We start from the raw sequence: 18,881 nt of genomic DNA, 5'->3' as shown, positions 1-18,881 counted from the left end.
AAAGTTTTTATCAAAGTCCAAAGTTTTTATCAAAGTCCAAAGGTTTTATCAAAGTCCAAAGGTTTTATCACTGACTCATGCTGTCAGTATCTATTCTTCTTTCTTCCACGGCTTGAGGGCCGCTGCCTTTGCTGTGTTGTCGGCGAGGGTGTCATCTCTCGCTTCTCCATTGTAGAAATCGGTGTGGATTCTCCATTGCCAGGTAGTAGTAGTAGGGTTTCCATGAGACTCTGCACCGCTGCACCATTCTTAATTGGCTGTCCTACTGAGATAACAAGCTGTCTGGCCTTCCATATTGGACCATAATCATGAGCTATGCCAAATGCATTCCAGGAGTCAGTGTAAAAAGTTGCCGACTTACCTTCTACCACTCCACACGCCTCAGTGAGGGCCTCCGGTTCCGCTTCTTGCCCTGAGACATGCGGAGGCAGAGCTTCTGCGTTTAGGACATCTTGTTGTGTGACCTCTGCATATCTGGTTCAGAATCATCAATCCTCACCCTGATACCATCTACAAAAGAAAACTCAAAATATGCATCATTAACAGTGTGTACATAACTACAATAATGTCAGAATCTTGTTGCACAGAATTTTTAAATAATTTTAAAAAATAGCTGATCTGCCATACTCAGATCACCTATGCCTCCCCTCCCCCCAGGAATACCTGATTAAAAGAAGAGTAGCCGGATTCAAGGTATTACAACATTGGGAAGAAATATTGGGGGAGGCATGGAAAGAGCACATTGTAGCCGGATCTAATAGGCCAGAGATAAGTGCTTGGGTTGCACTTGCATGAGTATGTTCTGGGTGTCATTTGGGGTGTGGACCACTAGGGGGTAGTCCAATACCAACTTAGAAGATTTGTCAACCATTGCCTGTACTGCTGCCACCGCACAAGCAGATGAGGGAGCTCCTCGAGTCACTGGATCCACCCTCATGGCTGTGGTTGTCCTCCGTGCTTTTGTGTCACTACTGTCATATGGCCGGCAGTATGAAACAAGGCCCAGAAAGGTGCGGAATTTGGCAACGGGTGTATGTACAGGTATGGCCTGCAGAACTTGGTTAGTCTTTGGAGGCCTCCAGGCCTTACAGCCTTCTGCAAGAGAAATTAACAGTGAAATTGTGGCCGGTTGGCAGTTTTTCCAAAGCATCAGCACACAGCACCTGATCTGCGTGGCTGACCCTTCACCCCTTTTTTTTTTTTTTTAAACTAGGGGGATACTGTTTGACCCAGGGGTGTGTATCTGGGTCTCGTATATATTATCATGGTGGGTATATTCAATTTTCCTATGTCTGTCTTGTAGGTGTCCCATAATTTGTCAGGAACCGTGGAAAGCTGAGTTTGGGACAGGAGAAAAAACAAAACTTTTTCTTCTGGCTATCTATGATTCTTACCCCCTCCTTGGATAAGAGACGTGTTCTTGCATCATCTAGCTCCACCCCTCTGAGTGTGGCTAATCACTTACTTCCTTATTCCCTCATTCAATGTTAGCGGTCCTCAGACACACATCGCAACTCAATAAAGATAAAGTCTTATGCACCACACCATTTACATTTTACAAATTACGGGTCAATCTGCCCCGTTCCTCCTGTGGATACCTGGCCTTATCGTTACCTGCTTGTTTCCTATTCCTTGGCTTCTCTACCGTTTCTCTTACTCCCTGTAGTTTATTTATTTATTTTATATTGTCTGTGAATATACGTTACGTGCTGGGACTACAGGGCAAGTAACTTCCTCTTTTTAAGTCTCTCTCTCATGTGACAGCCTAGCGAGAGGATTATAAGGGAGAACGTGGCTAATTTTTACTTTTACAACAGTTTTTGTCCCAGACTTCCGGCGACCGGGCAGATGCAGTCTTAGATGCCGGGCATCTCCATCTGATTGGTGATGTACTGCAATTCTCTCTATTCACTAAACTGTTATATTGAACGCTGGTGTCTTTGGCGTGTATTAATACAGACGCCATTTCAACCACCTTCTCTTCCTCTTTTCTGACACTTAGGGAAATTCTAACGTCTAATGCATAAATCACATATATTATGTTGTAACTTTACTGTCACAGCGGTGACCACCTAACATTGTATGTGGTTACAATTGAATTGGGGACTGCTAACATGTACGCTGTTGGGGACTTGGCAAACATAGACGTATTTTCTTGTGGGCATGGTGGGCTACGCAGTCTGTTACAGTTACAGTTTGTATTCTTAAGAGCCCCCTCAGGATGTGAGTGGCATATAACTTTTTACATTTATGTGACGGACGTATAGTTTATTTATTAATTACAGCACAGGAATTGCTTCACTTCTATAAAGAGTTACGGCACTTCCTCATTTTAAATGAAGTTAGCAGCCTTTTTTTTTTTTTTTCTTTTCCTCTAAACACATTCACGGGCACAAGCCTATACTTCTATGCTATTATTAACGTTTAACAATTCAAAGGCAACACAGTTTAGTAGTCTGTCTTTTACTAGAAGGGATCCAATAATGCAACCTAACCTATAAAGTCCAAACCCACAGCGCGCCGCTGTGTACGGTGCATTATCTTGGCTATAACCAATGCATTCTCATTGCTAACAATCCCTTCTTACAGTTGAGCAGGACTGATACTAATTCTATATGACAGACAAACCAACAGACTATTTCTATATAACAACTCAGCAGGATTAGCTCTACACAACAGACAAGCACACTAACTTTTTATATAAAAGACAGATAGGACACACAGAAAGATTGCTTGATTAATCAATGATAACTTGACTCTCCACCCCTTCCACACTTTTCTGGAGGGTGTAAGAATTGACCTCGGTACAATGTTTGTTGCCTTTCAATTTCAATCATGGCTGCCAGATTCATGATTATAAAAGTCTCCTCAGACGCCGGACATAATATGCCCCGCCCTAGAGTCTCTAGCATTTCTGTCACTACACAGTTTATTAATCTACCCTCAGACGGAGGGATCTACTCGTGGACATTTAAACAATAAACAAATATTTGTGGACCACCATCCTCAAACAGTGGACCGTAACCACAGCGGTGGGCGGGGTAGGAATTATTCTGACTACAGATCTCCCATCTGAGGGTACTTTTCGTCAATAACAATCCTTTTTGGCAATTTGGGCAAGACATGGGTGGTATTCTCATACAATTAAACAGACAAATAGACGGAGCACCAGTACGGCTGGTTTAGTCTAAACTGCCCCTCGGGATACTGTCTGGCAGGCCCCCTCTCCTAGGTCTCTTACCAGACTCTAACGGAGCAGCGGTGCCTGTCCAGACGTTTAACCGTTTCCTGACTCTAAGGTTTTAGACTCCAAACCTGACCCGAGCAGGACCACCTAGTCAAACTACCCCGACAGGCCCCCCTGACTCTAAGGTTTTAGACTCCAAACCTGACCCGAGCAGGGGGCCCCTGCGGGGACTTCCTCTCCCTTAAAGCAATTCACTGACCTTGCCAACCGACCAGTACTCTCAAAACGACAGGCATGTAAACATTCCTTTATATCTTATGACAGGTTCTTATCGAGTGATCGAGACTTATAAAAATACCTGTCGAGCGGGTCCAAATCATTCGGCCTTGACACGGCACATAGGCGAGCCTGAACTTAGCCACACAGGTATAGATAATTAATTTATCTTACCGTGTTCTGATGATATTTTGGGCCCACCAAGTCCAAGGTCGCATATGTCCGTGTCTTCTGTCCAAATTCTATGGAACCTGTCGATCACTCCCCGTACGGGCCACCAGCTGTCGCGGAACCCTCCTTTGCGGAACCACGGCTTACTCAATTTGGAATGTTTACACCCTTCCATATTAATTCTGAATTGATAATGCGCATAAGAAGTTTTCACACTGACACGAGGTTCAGCATGCATAGCTTCCTCAATTCTAACTTTAATGATCGGCGTGTAGCCTATTTTAAGAGTTTAACAACTCCACCCATCTGGGCAGGTCAAAGATTACATAGATACAACGTATTGTTTAATTATTGGATAAGCATCTTGCAATTCTTCCATCCTCCGGTCATCTGTGATTGGCCATCAGGTGGTGGATGAAATGAGTGGGTTGTCTTGGAGCCACGTGTGGTTCCTTCGATATGATTGGATGTTACATCATGAACTATAAATTGCACAAACCTCCCCTGTTATTTGCATATGTTTCCAGTAAAATTGCTTGGGTAATTTCTGCGGTGGCTGTTTCAGACTGTGGTTGTCCATGTCTGAGTTAACTGTCCTCCAAAATTGCAAAACAGATGGAAAATGTAACGTGTTTATACTATATATTATCTTGTCAGCGTTTTGAGAACAGAAGTTTCATGTTGGCTTCCCCATGTCAGCAGAGTTATAAAACAGATATTTTCATATGAGCGGAAGTACCTATTGCATAACTGTAAGAACATTATATTTGTAGCAAGACAGAAAGCAAATATGTATACAGAATGTTAAATTGACAACTGTCTACTGCCAAGGCCCACCGATCCATATAGATATATACTGGACTTCCACCACAGTCTGAACATAGCATTGGCCATCTTGAATGACTGAAATTGGAAGATCAGCGGAGCAGCAAAGAAGACCAGCTGCAGGTAATCTACCACCCGCCTCTGGTCCTGGAATAGAATTTTGTCTCAAAACCAGAGGGTCACTTTAAGAATATCTTTTATTAGCATAATCAATAATGTAGAGCTTTGTTGTTGCTTTCTCTCTGCTTGATGCCATTGACGATCAATTCCGTCAGAAGGACTCTGTTGGTTCAGTTCCTAGCCCCTTCTCCTGAATGCTTTTGTAGGCTGAATTCTGATCATATCACATCAAGGTTGATTTTGTTTGATCAGAATTCAATTTAGATGAGTGTTCAGAAGACGAGAGGCTGGAGACCGAGCCGTCAGAGAGCCTTTCCAACGGAATTGATAATGATCATCAAGAAGCTTGCAATGTATTGTATAGCTTTTATCCTATATTACATACAAGCTGCAGAAGACAGATGGTTCAATGTTTTTTAATAACATCTAGTTACAAAAACATTTTTAGTCCATAACACTGGCAACGCAACTAATAAGACTAAAAGCTGTCCATAGCCTTTAACTTTTATGCATCATCCTATGACTTGCAGTACCATTGCTGTCAGTTGCTGATTGACCTGACTTCCAACATTTAGGGCCCTTGGCTAATTTTTGACAAATATTGACTTCTAAAGACTGTCCTGATTTTGAACCATATTATGGTGCAATAAAGATTTACTACCACAATAGACTTTGTATAGCAACGCAACAGAGCTCTCTATGTAAGCAACATGTCTTCATTTATTTGTCTGTACTTTTATTGGGAAATATGCCACCTTATTGCTGCCGGGCCATCATACCTCAGTGGCAATCCATTTTAATGCGTATTCGAGAGACAAAGGGGGATATAAATAGTAATGTAGGATGTTCATCTGTCAATATTAGATCGGTAGTGACAATTTAATTCATTGCCAGACGCAACATACAAAATCCTATTTAATAGGTTAGTATTTATTTGCACAGAAGACAATACAGTTACATTTTTCATGGACTTTTGAATCAATTACCAGACTGACATTACACGCTGGTTCATTCCACAAACATTCATAAAGAATAGAGTGACAACATCTTCCCTCGGGCCTCATTATAATTATTGTAGCTTGCGGCAGATCAACTTTGCTTTCCTTGGGCACTCTACAGGGCAGTGCGTAATGAGTATTGTTTTGGAACTGATGTGTCAACTGGGATATTTTAGGCTAATTTAATAAATGTATAGACTTCCAAGTTTGTCTCAATGCTTATCATTTTACTACTTGTATGCTATTTGCCATATACGAATAAGAACATGAATTCAAATAATTGCTGATTAATGTTCTATGTCCGTATGTACACTCTTTGTAAAGAAAAAAAAACAAAAACGAGGACCTAGAAGGAGTTGTGATTTTGCCGCAAAACTTGGCATGCAGTTACATCTCAGGCAGATATGCAAATGATGATTAGAGTTCTGGTGTGATTAGATGAACGGTCTTGTCACCTGAGGCCCTAAAACTGGTTCCACCCTTGGTATATAAAAAGGCACTCAGAGGATACTTGTGTTTAGTGACCTCTTCTTCCGCTTGTGTAGAGCTTGTTGACCACTAGACGCCTCTACGACGCAAGTGAAGAGATTTCATCCACTTGACAGAGTTTGAGAGGGGGGGGGGGGCATTATTGGATTGCGAGAAGCTGGATACTTGTGTCAATGACTTGCCCACCCCTTGGGCCATTCTGACTAGGCTGTTAGAGGGTTTTGGGACCAGTGCATACGTGAGGGCACACAAGGTGACTGGACTTAGAATGCCATCAACAGACAACCAGTAGAGAGGATTGTCTGGTCATCCAACAAACATGAAGAGCTCCAACTATTTCATTGTCTGATATCCAGAGACAGGTGGCACAGTCATTACAAAACCATGATGTCAGAACCATGTCCAGGTGCTTGCCTGAATGAGATTGGGTCTCATGGTGCCCATTACATGTAGTGCCTTTGACCACCACCATTTGAAGTGGTGTCATGAAGGCCAAAACTGGACTTATGGAATGGAACCGGGTTATCTTCACTGATGAATCCATGTTTAGTTTGGGCAAGGATGACTGTTGTATTTGAGTTTGGAGGCGTAGGGGTGAGCACCTCAATCCTGCCTTTGCTATGGAGCACACTGCACCCACTGCTGTAGTGATGGTCTGGGGAGCCATTGCATATAATAGTTGGTCACCCCTAGCAGAGACAATGACAGCTCAGTGATATGTTCAGGACATCCTGCAGCCACATGTGTTGCCTCTCATGGCGGCTTCCAAGAGACAGCAGGATAATGCTCAGCTGATAAAACACAAGGGTGTCACAGAAATACCTCCACAACATTGCCACAATTTCATGGCCTGTCCGGGCGATAGGACAATGTATGAGATCATCTTGGATTCCAATCTCAAAGCCTATGAGTTTGCACGATCCAGAGGCTCAGTTACAGCAAATGTGGAGTAATATGCTGCAGGATACCATACCAACATGTATGCCTCCATGCCCATCCATATAACATCAAAAAGCTAGAGGTGGCTCAACAGGGTACTAGATCCTCCATACCCCCGTTTCACATCTTGTATCCAAGCTAGAGGCAGTATAACAGGGTACTAGAGCCTCCATGCCCTTTCAGAATTTGAGGATGCAAAATGATTTTTTAGGCTTTGAGGAGGCTCGAAATATAAGCTATACTCCAAAATTAAGCCCTGCTAACACTTAATTAAAAAAGTCAATTTAAATAGTGTCCAGGCAGCTATACATGTAAAAAAGTTAAACCTTTTTGAACAAAAATTAATATAAGACACTGTCTTATTTTCGGGGAAACACTAGTATAATTTAATTGCCTTAAGGCTGCATCCGCACGGCTACAAAATCTCGCTACAAAACATCGCTCATGTGAAAGAACCCATTGGAAACCATGGGCTTCACATTGTAGCGAGATTTTGTAGCCCGTGTGGATGCAGCCTTAGGCAGATGTTCCACAGTTCTTGATTTGAGTATGGTAAATCAAGGATCTTGTTCTAAATTGTCAAAAGAGCGAAGTAACAAATTATTACAATATTACTCCAGCTTTATGGTATTACCAAAGCACTTTCTAACCTACTAACACATGACAACATTGTATGATGGTATAAAAACTGAGCTACTACAGCATTTTCCATCAGCTAAATATTAGAATGGATTTTATATTACCGGCGGTGCTGGATTATTACAGGTGGCTTAAGGTCAATATCTTGAGTAGCAGTGTACGGTAGTATATAGTCTGTGGGAGGTCATTGTAAGCTCAGAGGAGCAATATACAGTACACAGATCGGCTTTGGTTAATGAAGCCTGCAATATGCATAACATTAAGTAACTCAAAGCAAACATTAAAGCATATTGTAACAGTGGGTGGGCTGGCATGGGTACAGAAGGGGACTGCGGTCTGATTACTGCCCTGTGATGATACTCATTTGCTGTTGATCAACTCTTATGTATAAAAGCCCAGTAACTTTTTAGGCTTCCTTTAAGCTGTTTTTTTTTTTCTGTGTTTTTTTTTCTCTCGCTTGTAAAAGACACCATGAATGTCATTCTTTAGTTCCAAGGTTTTTTTTATTGTTTTTGGTTTTTTTTGTATACACACACTGGTTAGCATTGTTCTCTTACAATCCTTGGTTCAAATCTCATTGCAAGTTAACATTGAAATACTCTAAACAGGCATCACCCTTGGACAGATTTGAACCCACAACTCCAGCACAGCAAGGCAGCAGTGCTAACCACTGAGGCACCTTGTAACCCTGGGGCTCTAGGGCCATATCTGACTATGGACAACATCTGCATGGAGGTTGTATATTCTCATTATGTTTATTCTTCTCAAGCTTTGTGGCTCAGTCTTTAACACTGCTGCCTTGCAGTGCTGGCATTGTAGGTTCACATTTGACTAAGAGCTCCCACCCACTTGCCTTTTTTTCATGCTATATTGCTGCTTTTTTTTTTCACGCGATTGTCAGTGGGACCTTCTAATGTTAAAAACGCACCAACTTGCAAAGCGTTTTTAACATTAGAAAGTCCCATTGACAATCGCTTGAAAAAAAGGCAAGCTATAACGCGTGAAAAAAAGGCAAGTGGGTGGGAGCCCTAAGGATGATTGTATTGGCTTTCTATGTTCTTTGTGTTTCTTTCTCTTACTATTCTAGTTCTTTGATAATGAAAGAACAAACATAGTTGCTCAGTTGTTAGCACTGCTGCCTTGCAGCACTGGAGTTGGTGGTCCAGGTCTGACCAAGGGTGATGATTTTTTGAAAGTTGATGAGATTTGAACCTAAGACCCCAGCTTTGTAAGCCAACAATGATAACCACTGAGCCACATTCATTGAAGGGCCTCCAGCATCACACTGAAAAATGGATGTGAGTGTAAAGATTTCCATTTCACTTCTGATTTTCATTTTTAATATAACTGGATCAGTTGGAAAAACTATAGTGTGAACGAATCCTTTGGGTTAGGGTGCAACCCCCCCAAACAAATATTACGTTGTTGTCTCCCTAATTGATAGCCTTACCCATGCTAAGCTCTCTTAGCCCGCCTGCACACAACCAGGTCAGATTCTACAAGCGGGATCCCGCAGCGGAATCCTACCCTGTGCCTGGCTAGTGACCCCCGCGTACCCGTCCGGATTCTTCTATTCTGTGCTGGGGATGTGCCGGCCGGCGCACATACACAGTACAGATAATGGTGATGGCCTAGGTGATGATGCGGATCCTGCGACCTTTACTGATGTAACATGTATTTTCAATGCTGTGCCTAACACTTTATGTATTTTTTAGGTCTGTGGGTTGCATTCTTCATGAAATGTGCTGCTTTGAACATGCTTTTACTGGATACAGTTTCCTAGCTGTCGTTCTAAAAATTGTGGAAGGTCCAACCCCCTCTTTGCCCGACTATTACTCTCATGACCTTAACTTACTATTGAACAGGTATGCTACTCCTCATCTATAATGTTTTGTTGCAGTATTGATCACTTTGTTTTGCTACATGAATCCTATATCTGCATTTTTAAATGTCATTTCAGGATGTTGAGTAAAAACCCTTCACATCGCCCAGGCGCTGGGGAAATTCTGCAAGTTCCGTATATAGCAGAAAAGCTACAGGTCTGTAGAATTAAATGAAGCCATACCTAAATTTTCAGTATAAGCTGCCTTGTGTCTATATGAGGAATAACAGTATTTCCAACCATTATATGTGGGCTGTATCTCTAGTTTTCAGTTCTCTCTGAGCTGGTGGGAGGAGTGTGCTGCTATTCTGTGTTCTATACACTGCACATTGAGAAAGCAGCAGATTCTGTTCTTTGTAAGACCGGGCATACATGGCTATAAACGTAAAAGTCTGGGGGTCACAACATTTTACAGCTCTGGAGCTGGCAGTTAATCAGAGTACTGCCAGGTAAGGCGGCAAAATTGAACTGCACCTGAAAGCTTATCTCACACGCAGTCATGCGCAGTACCACTGTTTTTTGTTTCATTTCCCGCTCCATCACGAAGCAATGGCGCATATACACTTCGCCCATACGCAATGTAATTACGTAATCGAGAACAAAGGGCTCTATCTCGCACATATATGCGGAAAAATAGAACATGCTGCGTTCTTTTTTGTGCTCACATATTATATAATTCTGACATGCTAATGTGATCGCAACTGTGTAAGAACATGTAATGGATTGCCTGCAAGTTACTGCAATACACGGGCATAGAGCGCCTGCACAATACACAGTAATTATACACCCCTGTGAGCTTGGCCTTACAGACACAGAAATAACTGCATCAGGGAGGACAATGTATAGAAATACTAGCAGTATTTATCTGAGTACAGAAGCTGTAAGACAGTAAATAACTTATCATTAGTAGCAGGAGCATCTGTGTGAGTCACTCTTCTCTATGGGCAGCATGAGTCATTGATGAGTGTTGCTATCCTGTCTCATCTAGGCCTCCAGATATAGAGCTGCCATTAACTTCCAAACCCTCTAATGATAATGAGATGACTAACCTTTCTGTCCAAGTCTATACAGCAAAGCTGAGAAGTGAACTGGAGAAAACTGCAAATTTCAGCCTATTGTGACTGCTTTAGTGGCAACATGAAAATAGAAGTGTTTTTTTTGGAGATAATAACAAAAAAAATAAAAAACATCATCAAAAATGTAATTAATGTTCTTAATGCCAGTAATAAAAACCTAAATAAAATATGTGACTTTTAGATTGTAGATTCTGTTTAATATTTAAGCTGAACTGCTACTGTGTGTTTTTTTTCTTAGAAAGTAAAATTAAAGCTTTACGGTTCACTTCTACAAGACGAAAAAACTATAATCTGCCAAAAAGAAGCTGACCAAATTAGAAACGCTGTGTAAGTAAAACTAGATGATATTGTTTGTTCTGTTATTGTTTTCATGTGAGAAATTATTAAGAGTTTGCTGAAATCGGAGAACTGGAAATTCTTTAATTTCAGCATCACATGACTTCAGAGACCTTGAACACAATGACCATCTTTATCATGCATGCTGAGATGTCCCTGATCACCTTGGTGGATTGGTAATAAGAGTGCAGCTGAACATCCGGCTTTTTAACCCTTTTTTTGATTTGCGTCAAATATTTAGAACACCGGCAACTGGTAGCTAATGCAGAGCAGCATAAATAAATGTATGCCACTGGAATACCATGGGTGTAGACATGAAAAAACAAAATAAACCTCCTGCGCTCCGAGGGTCTGTCCACAAGTCATGTGTATAATGGATAAAATAACTAAATGATGAAAACAGGCACTTACTTCAGAGGGGGCTCTAATGGATGCCCAGATCCCCCTTTGGTCCCAGATTGCAGTGTATTAATGTCTTGGTTGATCTAGAAATCACTTGATCAGGTCCACTTGTGATTGAAAAGCAATTAATTATTTTAAAGGAAACAAAACCAAAAACAGACAAGCTAGGACTGTGCAGCGCATTTTGCAGTCTGTTAGTCTGGGCTCACACGATTGGGTCGGATTCCACATGCGGGAGGCCCGCAGCCGATTTCGGCTGTTAGCCCGGCCAGGGACCCTGCGTACGGTGTGTAATTGTATTGTGCATGACTGTGTCGGGGGTTAGTCTGCTCAAACAGACTGGTCAGTGATGTTGTCCGTTTCCAAATTGACCTAGGTAGGAGCGCTCCTGGAGCCAAAGCATTGACCCATACACAGTATATGGTTGAAGCAATGAACTCTGTTTATTTTCTGTATGCCTTGGTTTTTATAGCCGGTCGCTCTTGCAGGATGCGACTTGTGGTTAAACAGGGAAAAACTTGTGATTCCACATATGACAAAAACTTATGACTTCACATATGACTTAGACAAGCACATTCTTTTTAGAAACTGCTAACTCTCTGTGGTTAAGCCATTTCTTGCTAAACTAAGGGACATCTGCTCTGGTGACCTTCCTGATTCCACTCAGGTCAGGCGTAGGGCTCAAGACAGGAAACCACAGGCTTGTTCCTCAGAGTCATGAGTTCTATACACATAAAATATATTGCAACAGTTATCCTTATTTTTTTCAAATAGATTGCTAAGCAACATATATTAACCCTTTTAGCCCCTATCAACTGCATACCCAGGCAGGCATTCACAGTACAGCTTTTTTTTTTTGTATTTCCCATGCCGTCGCTTAGCAATGACGCAGGTACACAATGGGCTCTATGGTCGTGGATTCCATGGTAAGATAGAACATGTGGAGTTTTATTTCTTGTGAGTGGATTACCTAATTTCGGCCCACTAATGTGATTGGAATTCTATGTATTTGATTGGAATGTGTATTACCGCGCATCATGCAAATGCGGAATCCACAATTCAAAACCGGTCAAGTACCAAAAACAGGCCCATCCAGCATGTGTGAGGAGAATATCAGTTAAGAAGGAATCCGACTGAAATGGTCTTTTTATTACCAGTTTTAACTTTTAACACCTACAACTTAGAGCCATTATAACAAAACATTGGGAAATATTTAAAGGAGACTCCTTCCTATCAAATGGAAACCCTAAAACACCTGTTTTTCAATGAAACAAAACCCTAAAAAAAAAAATGTTTAGCCTCTTTTGTCACCACAATAAAATTTCCATTATTACCCCACTTAAGAGTGTTACTTCTGGGCTCCGGAGGGGTTCTTTGAGATGCAGGGAAATAACTGCAGGTGTTGTTATAGCATCCATCATGGGAGAAAAAAAATTCTATCGACAGGAAAAAAAAAATCCCATTCTATTGACATTTTTTGAACTGTGACTCCTCCTATGTCATCTACTTACTGGAATGCCTCTGTGGCTTTAGATACATTGGAAGAACAATAAATCCTTTAAGAGCCCATCCAAATCTTAATCATACCTCTAGCAAAGGTCACACAAGGCCATCTTTTACATTTAGGGCTTAGTTACACAAGCTTATATCGGTCGGGTTTTCACGCTTCCATCTAAGCAGTTCTCCCCTTCCCTCCCACTCACCAACACTCTGCCTCTCTCCTCCAGTCCGGAGCTAAGCTTGCTTTGTCCCTCCCACTCCCATTGCTGGCGATGGACAAGGGGAGGGGGCGGAAGCTTAGCCCCGCCCCTGTCCCACCCACTTCTATTGCAAACCACTTGGAGGGAAGGAGAGAGACAGAGCCGATTAATGGGCGGGAAGGGGGGGGGGGACTGCTTAGATGGAAGCGTATATCAGCGGGCCATGAAAACATCGGCCGATATACGCTCGTGTAAATAAGCCGTCAGGGACAAAAGAAATGTACTAGATCTTTCATCTCAACTCTACCCAATGACATCATGGAGTATTTGGAGAAAATATAGAGTTACACCTCCTGGAGTTTTTTTTTAATATTTTTACGTTTTTATATTTTTGTATATTTTTTTAAAAAAAATTTTATATTTCACCAACACATACCCAGTTCATTTATCTTTAGTTTTGTCTTCTGGTGGTGGCTCCTTTTCAGTGAATGTGGATCAGTGGTTAGCACTGTTGCCTTGCAATGCTATAGTCCTTGGTCAAATCTCATCAAGGGCAACATCAACTTTGACAAACTCTATACAGACATCATCCTTGGTCAGACTTGTACCTACAATTCCAGCAGTGTTAATGACAGAGCTACAATGCTTGAGACGAATAAACACAATGTGAACATACAACCTCCATGCAGATGTTGTCCATAGTCAGACATGACGCTGGAGACCGAGGGTTACAAAGTGTAGTGGCTCAGTGGTTAGCACTGCTGCTTTACAGTTCTGGAGTTATAGGAGTGATGGCTCTTTGGAGGTTTTCAAAGTTGATGTTGCATTGATAAGATGTGAACCTAGGACTCCAACATTGGAAGGCAGCAGTGCTAACCACATTCATGGAAGGGGAGCCACCATCATAAAATAGACAAATCTGGAAATGAAAAGCAGATTGTCTTCAAGTTCCATCTGACTCCTATTATGTACACTGCAATAAAAAATAAAGTAGGGAAGTAGAAAATACAGAAACTGACAATGGAATGCATACCAGACGGATCAGGACTGTTCACCTCAAGTCTGCCCACCCACACAGAACACATCACTGTACACACATAAATGCAAAAATAAGGTGAAATGAGGAAACCAGTTCCCTCTAGCCCGAGGGGCTGTTATTTATATGCAGCAGACCGGTGGTGATTGGCTGCCTGGAGAACTCCACACCCAGCCAGCTCAATTATCCCATACCTGCGGCAGTGTGCTCCTGGAAACCCAAGATATACAGGTCCAAGGAGAACAACCTAGCAACCTTCTTCTTCAAAACATTTCTATGGAATTTGAAATGGAAATGTTTTCTTTCCATTTTACTGTTCTGACGACAGATCAGCAAAATGGAAAGCAAAATGCTGATATGAAGAGGCCCTAATATTGGTTTATTTTGAACCCTAACATTTAACATTTTTAGGACATGCACAATTTTATGTTTGCCAGCAATTACATATCTGTGTATTAGTTTAGCAGGTCCTATCAGCCAACTCACTGCAGTTGGCCACTCACTCCAAATTACTTAAAGGGTTGTCTGATATTTTTGAAAATGAGTAAGCAATGTGATAAAATAGAAAAGCAACCTTACTCACTAGTTAAATCCTCGGATCCTGACATTCCAGCACTACCGCTCAGGTAGCCCCCGCAGTTCCTGCAGTGATTATGTCAAGTATATTGGCCATGTGACTGCTAATCACATACAACATGCTGGATAATCACACAGTTAAATGGATTATCACATTTTGGGTTTTGGATGGTTGTCAGATAAACAAGCATTCTCTACTGACTGGTTTATCCAAAGATATAGACAACATGAAATATACTTAGACCTTAGAGAAGATCAATAAATAGCGAAATGTACTAGAATAGATCCATCGTTTCTAGTTGTTTTACATTAAAACATCTTTATGATTGAGACAATGCACCGTAAATATGACAAAATTCAGTTTTCTGATGTACCTTGTGATCAGTCCAAATGTATAACATTTAGGGAAGACCCACATTTTATAATATAGTAAGCACATATTATTGCCTACAGTATGTTATACAGTAAACGGACCATATAAGTTATGGTGTTTAGATACTAAAGGTCATTTTTGTATAAAGAACTGTCACGTCCGTGCGGCACACGAGCACCACGCTCAGCACAGACGCAGGGTGACGTTCACACTTACCGCAGTTGTTAACACTATCCACTGTAGAACAGTGCACGCCACACCAAAAATGTGAAAGCCAGTATGTAAAGCCTGCGCGGCACAAGAGTACCACGCTCAGCACGGCGTAGGATATCACTGCTGGATATAGTAGAACACCATGCTATGCTGATCAGTAGCACCTCTCCAGGGAGAAGGAAGCCATTTAGTAGCCCCTGTAGAGATGAACTGACGCAGCAAAGCAATACAAAAATAAAAACAGAAATACAACTGAATAGGAAACCGCAGCACTTATCTGGATAAGTAGCAATACATCTAGCACAGAGGAACACCACTCTCCAACTACTCCTCTATGGAACTGAATAAGCAGCGGTGAATGAAGGGAGGGGTAAGAATATAAAGCTCTCCACATCTGATGATTGGCAGAGCAACTAGAGAACCACACCCCCAAGCCTCTCCCAGGAATGACTAATCATCAGCCTGCACCCATGCAGCATAAAGAGACAGCAACCATCAGTCTCTGCACATGGTGCATTAACCCTTGTCCTGCATAACAAGGTGACAGATATTGGCCTGCGTCAAGGCCACCATGTCACGACGCTGTTGTGACCGACAAGCATCGACAAGAACTACTTGATGTATGCAGAGAGTGAATAGATGCTGATAGCAATAGAATGGGAAAACTAGTTGGAAGCAGTGCTCTGCGGGTTGCTTTTAGTAAAACCATTCACTTTTCTATGGCACAAATTGCAGTGACCATATATTCGCTGCATACCAACACGCACTTATGAAAAGCAATACAAACTTTTGTGTGTGCTGTTTTCCTCCCTTTTGGTGCACATTTTTCTTGGGATCCACAGCTTTTTTTTTCAAAACACAGAATGCTCTGGATATGGCATCTTTTTCCCGTCGACTTTTTCCCGTTTTTCTATAGAAAAAAAGCTTTTAACAAAAGAATGACATTAATGGTGTCTTTCACGAACTATAAGAAAAGTCATACAAAAAAACTGTAAAGGAAGCCTGAAAAGTTACTGGGCTTTTATACATAAGAAGAGCAGGTCAACAGCAAATGAGTATCATCACAGGGCAGTAATCAGGCAGCAGTCCCCTTCTGTACCCGTGCCAGCCCACCCACTGTTACAATATGCTTTAATGTTTGCTTTGAGTTACTTAATGTTATGTATATTGCAGGCTTCATTAGCCAAAGCCGATCTGTGTACTGTATATTGCTCCTCTGAGCTTACAATGACCTCCCACAGACTATATACTACCGTACACTACTACTCAAGATATTGACCTTAAGCCACCTGTAATAATCCAGCACCGCCTGTAATATAAAATCCATTCTAATATTTAAAACCATGAAATCATACTGGCTTACAGAAAATGCTGTAGGAGCTTGTTTTTTTATACCATCATACAATGTTGTCATGTGTCAATGGGTTAATAAGTGCTTTTGTAATACCATAAAGCTGGAGTAATATTGTAATTTAATAATTTGTCCCTCGGACAGCAGAAATCCTTAGAATAACTTCAGTTGGTTAAATAGAGCCAATGGTAATTTTTTTCCCAGCATTGGACGCAGCTAAACTTCCTCCCCCTCCCCTTTTTTCAGCTCCCATAGAAGCCTATGGGAGCCTCCAGCACATTTCAGCAAAATATAGAGCAAGACCTATCTTTTGACAGTGTGTATAAAATCGGTCACCATTTTCGGTCGCCAATATTCTATATTTTCCGGTCGTAATTTTTTTTTTTTTTTACGCAGCCAAAAATTGGTTGAGATTTTTTTATTTTAATTTCTAGTCGTATTCAAGAAGGTGTGATTAAGCCTTACAGATGCAACAGCCAAAGCCCTGAAGTTCCACTGAACCAAATTTAGATCACTACAGAGTTCTATGGAAGGTCTGAACTTCAAGGAACCATCATGTCTATTAAATAAGTGATATAGACAAACATAACAACATAGAAAATAAATGGAAACATTGAATTCAACTTAAGTTGACTTTAATATATGACAAGGCTATATTCCGCTTTGCAACCATTTGTAAAGCTCCAATAGATCCACAATTACATATGAAGTATTTTAGCGATTAGTGGACAGATAAAAAGGAGTACGACTCCAGAATCAGATTACACAAGGTATGCTTGCAGTTTGTAACCATGGAGACAGATAGGTTTGCATGGATACTGTGGGCACAAAATAGTGGGAAAGTTTGTTAAAGGTTTTACAGTATATGATCATTCTGCCCCTCTACTCTATGAAGGTGTCTTTAGTAGCTGTAGGAGTGCAGTACACAGAATGGCCTGCAGAGGGTGGTAGACAGGCATTTAGGCTGCAGAAACAAAGGGTAACACAGTGTGGGCATGACAGGAAGCAACATAAAAAGTGTCAGTTCCTGCCAGACTCAGGGGGAAGTTGGCTGAGAGCCAATGTGAGAGGCAGTGAAAGGAGCCACATCAGGAACTAAGAGCCTGAGGTCAGGCATGGACCATTATAGGCCTGTCCCAAGTCTGACAGAGGAGGACCCCTCTAGACTTGACGGGTGAGGGGTTGTGACGGAGACCCTGTGGGTTGTGAACCCATAGAGTTGCATGCTATACACATGTTGCTGTGATATGGAATAAATGCTGGTGGAAGCTAGAAGTTAAAGAAATTCAAGACTCTGAAGCCTTTATGCACATAAAGGCTAGTAACCCCAACCTGCTACATAGGTCAAAGAGATGCTTCAATATAATAAAATCGAACCTTAATGCCTCCCTGCACTGAAAAATAATTAGCTTTTTGGAATCAAAGAGAAGTCAAGAGAAATCATGATGTCTATACTGTAATCTGGCTTGATTAATGTTCCTGAGGTCAGGGACCTTTATTACAAACCCAGCCGAAATCTCGTGCATGCGCTGAACTGTTGTACTTCCTAACTGTTATATAGTCATCAAGCGCTGTTAAGTAGGATTAGGGTACAGACATCTGGACTTCGCTCGGCAGTGTCTCCACCTACATGACCGCAAAAGCGGCACCTGGATCCATTAAGGTTTGGTTTATCATAGTGAGGCAATGCTTTGGGCTACTAAAGACAAATCTGCAGAATAAAGGAGCAGTACAATCTGGAACTGGTGGCAGTTTGGAGGGCACAAACCTTCTGATAGGTTCCCTTTAAATAATGTAATAATTGTATTTTATGTTTATATTTCAGCTACACACACATAATTCCTCTTTTATCTTCATTTTTTACTTTCCCAACAAATCTGATCATATCCTATCTGTCCATTAAACAGTACCGCCATTCTTCATGCAAACCTGTTTTATTACCATATGTTTTTATACAAATGTATTATTTTTCTATATTTAGTCCTTGTATTATTTTTTATACATGTCTGAATTGTTCCTCCTCCTTTTCTCCTACTGAGTCTGTTCAAATTTATTTTAATTTTCAGTTTTATCATTTATCGTGTTTGTCAACACAATTTTAATATTTTATAAAATTCTATACATCCCTCCTCATGTATCATTTATTCTGTTTGCATAATTTTAATCCATCCAAACTCAACTATTCTCAGGCCTATTTTTATGTAATATTTTTCATTCTTTTTTATAATTACCGTGTTTCCCCGAAAATAAGACAGTGTCTTATATTAATTTTTATTTAACTTTTTTACATGT

At 41.2% G+C, this 18,881-nt stretch overlaps 1 protein-coding gene across 2 annotated transcripts in view; it reads left to right on the top strand.

Annotated features, from left to right (window-relative positions):
- The window catches only part of NEK11 (NIMA related kinase 11), a 329,721-nt gene that overhangs the window by 171,825 nt on the left and 139,015 nt on the right, over positions 1-18,881 (top strand). For both annotated transcript variants that reach the window (XR_010787302.1, XM_066584626.1), the window contains exons 7-9: positions 9,360-9,509; positions 9,605-9,683; positions 10,841-10,929. Coding sequence is in view for 1 of the 2 variants with exons in the window: in XM_066584626.1 (XP_066440723.1) it covers positions 9,360-9,509; positions 9,605-9,683; positions 10,841-10,929 (318 nt within the window). In the remaining variant the exon portion in view is untranslated. The remainder of the gene's footprint in view (positions 1-9,359; positions 9,510-9,604; positions 9,684-10,840; positions 10,930-18,881) is intronic.

Source organism: Eleutherodactylus coqui, chromosome 12, assembly GCF_035609145.1.
Source record: "Eleutherodactylus coqui strain aEleCoq1 chromosome 12, aEleCoq1.hap1, whole genome shotgun sequence".
NCBI lineage: Eukaryota > Metazoa > Chordata > Amphibia > Anura > Eleutherodactylidae > Eleutherodactylus > Eleutherodactylus coqui.
Note: the sequence above shows the minus strand (reverse complement) of the source record. Positions and strands in the feature narration are given on the sequence as shown.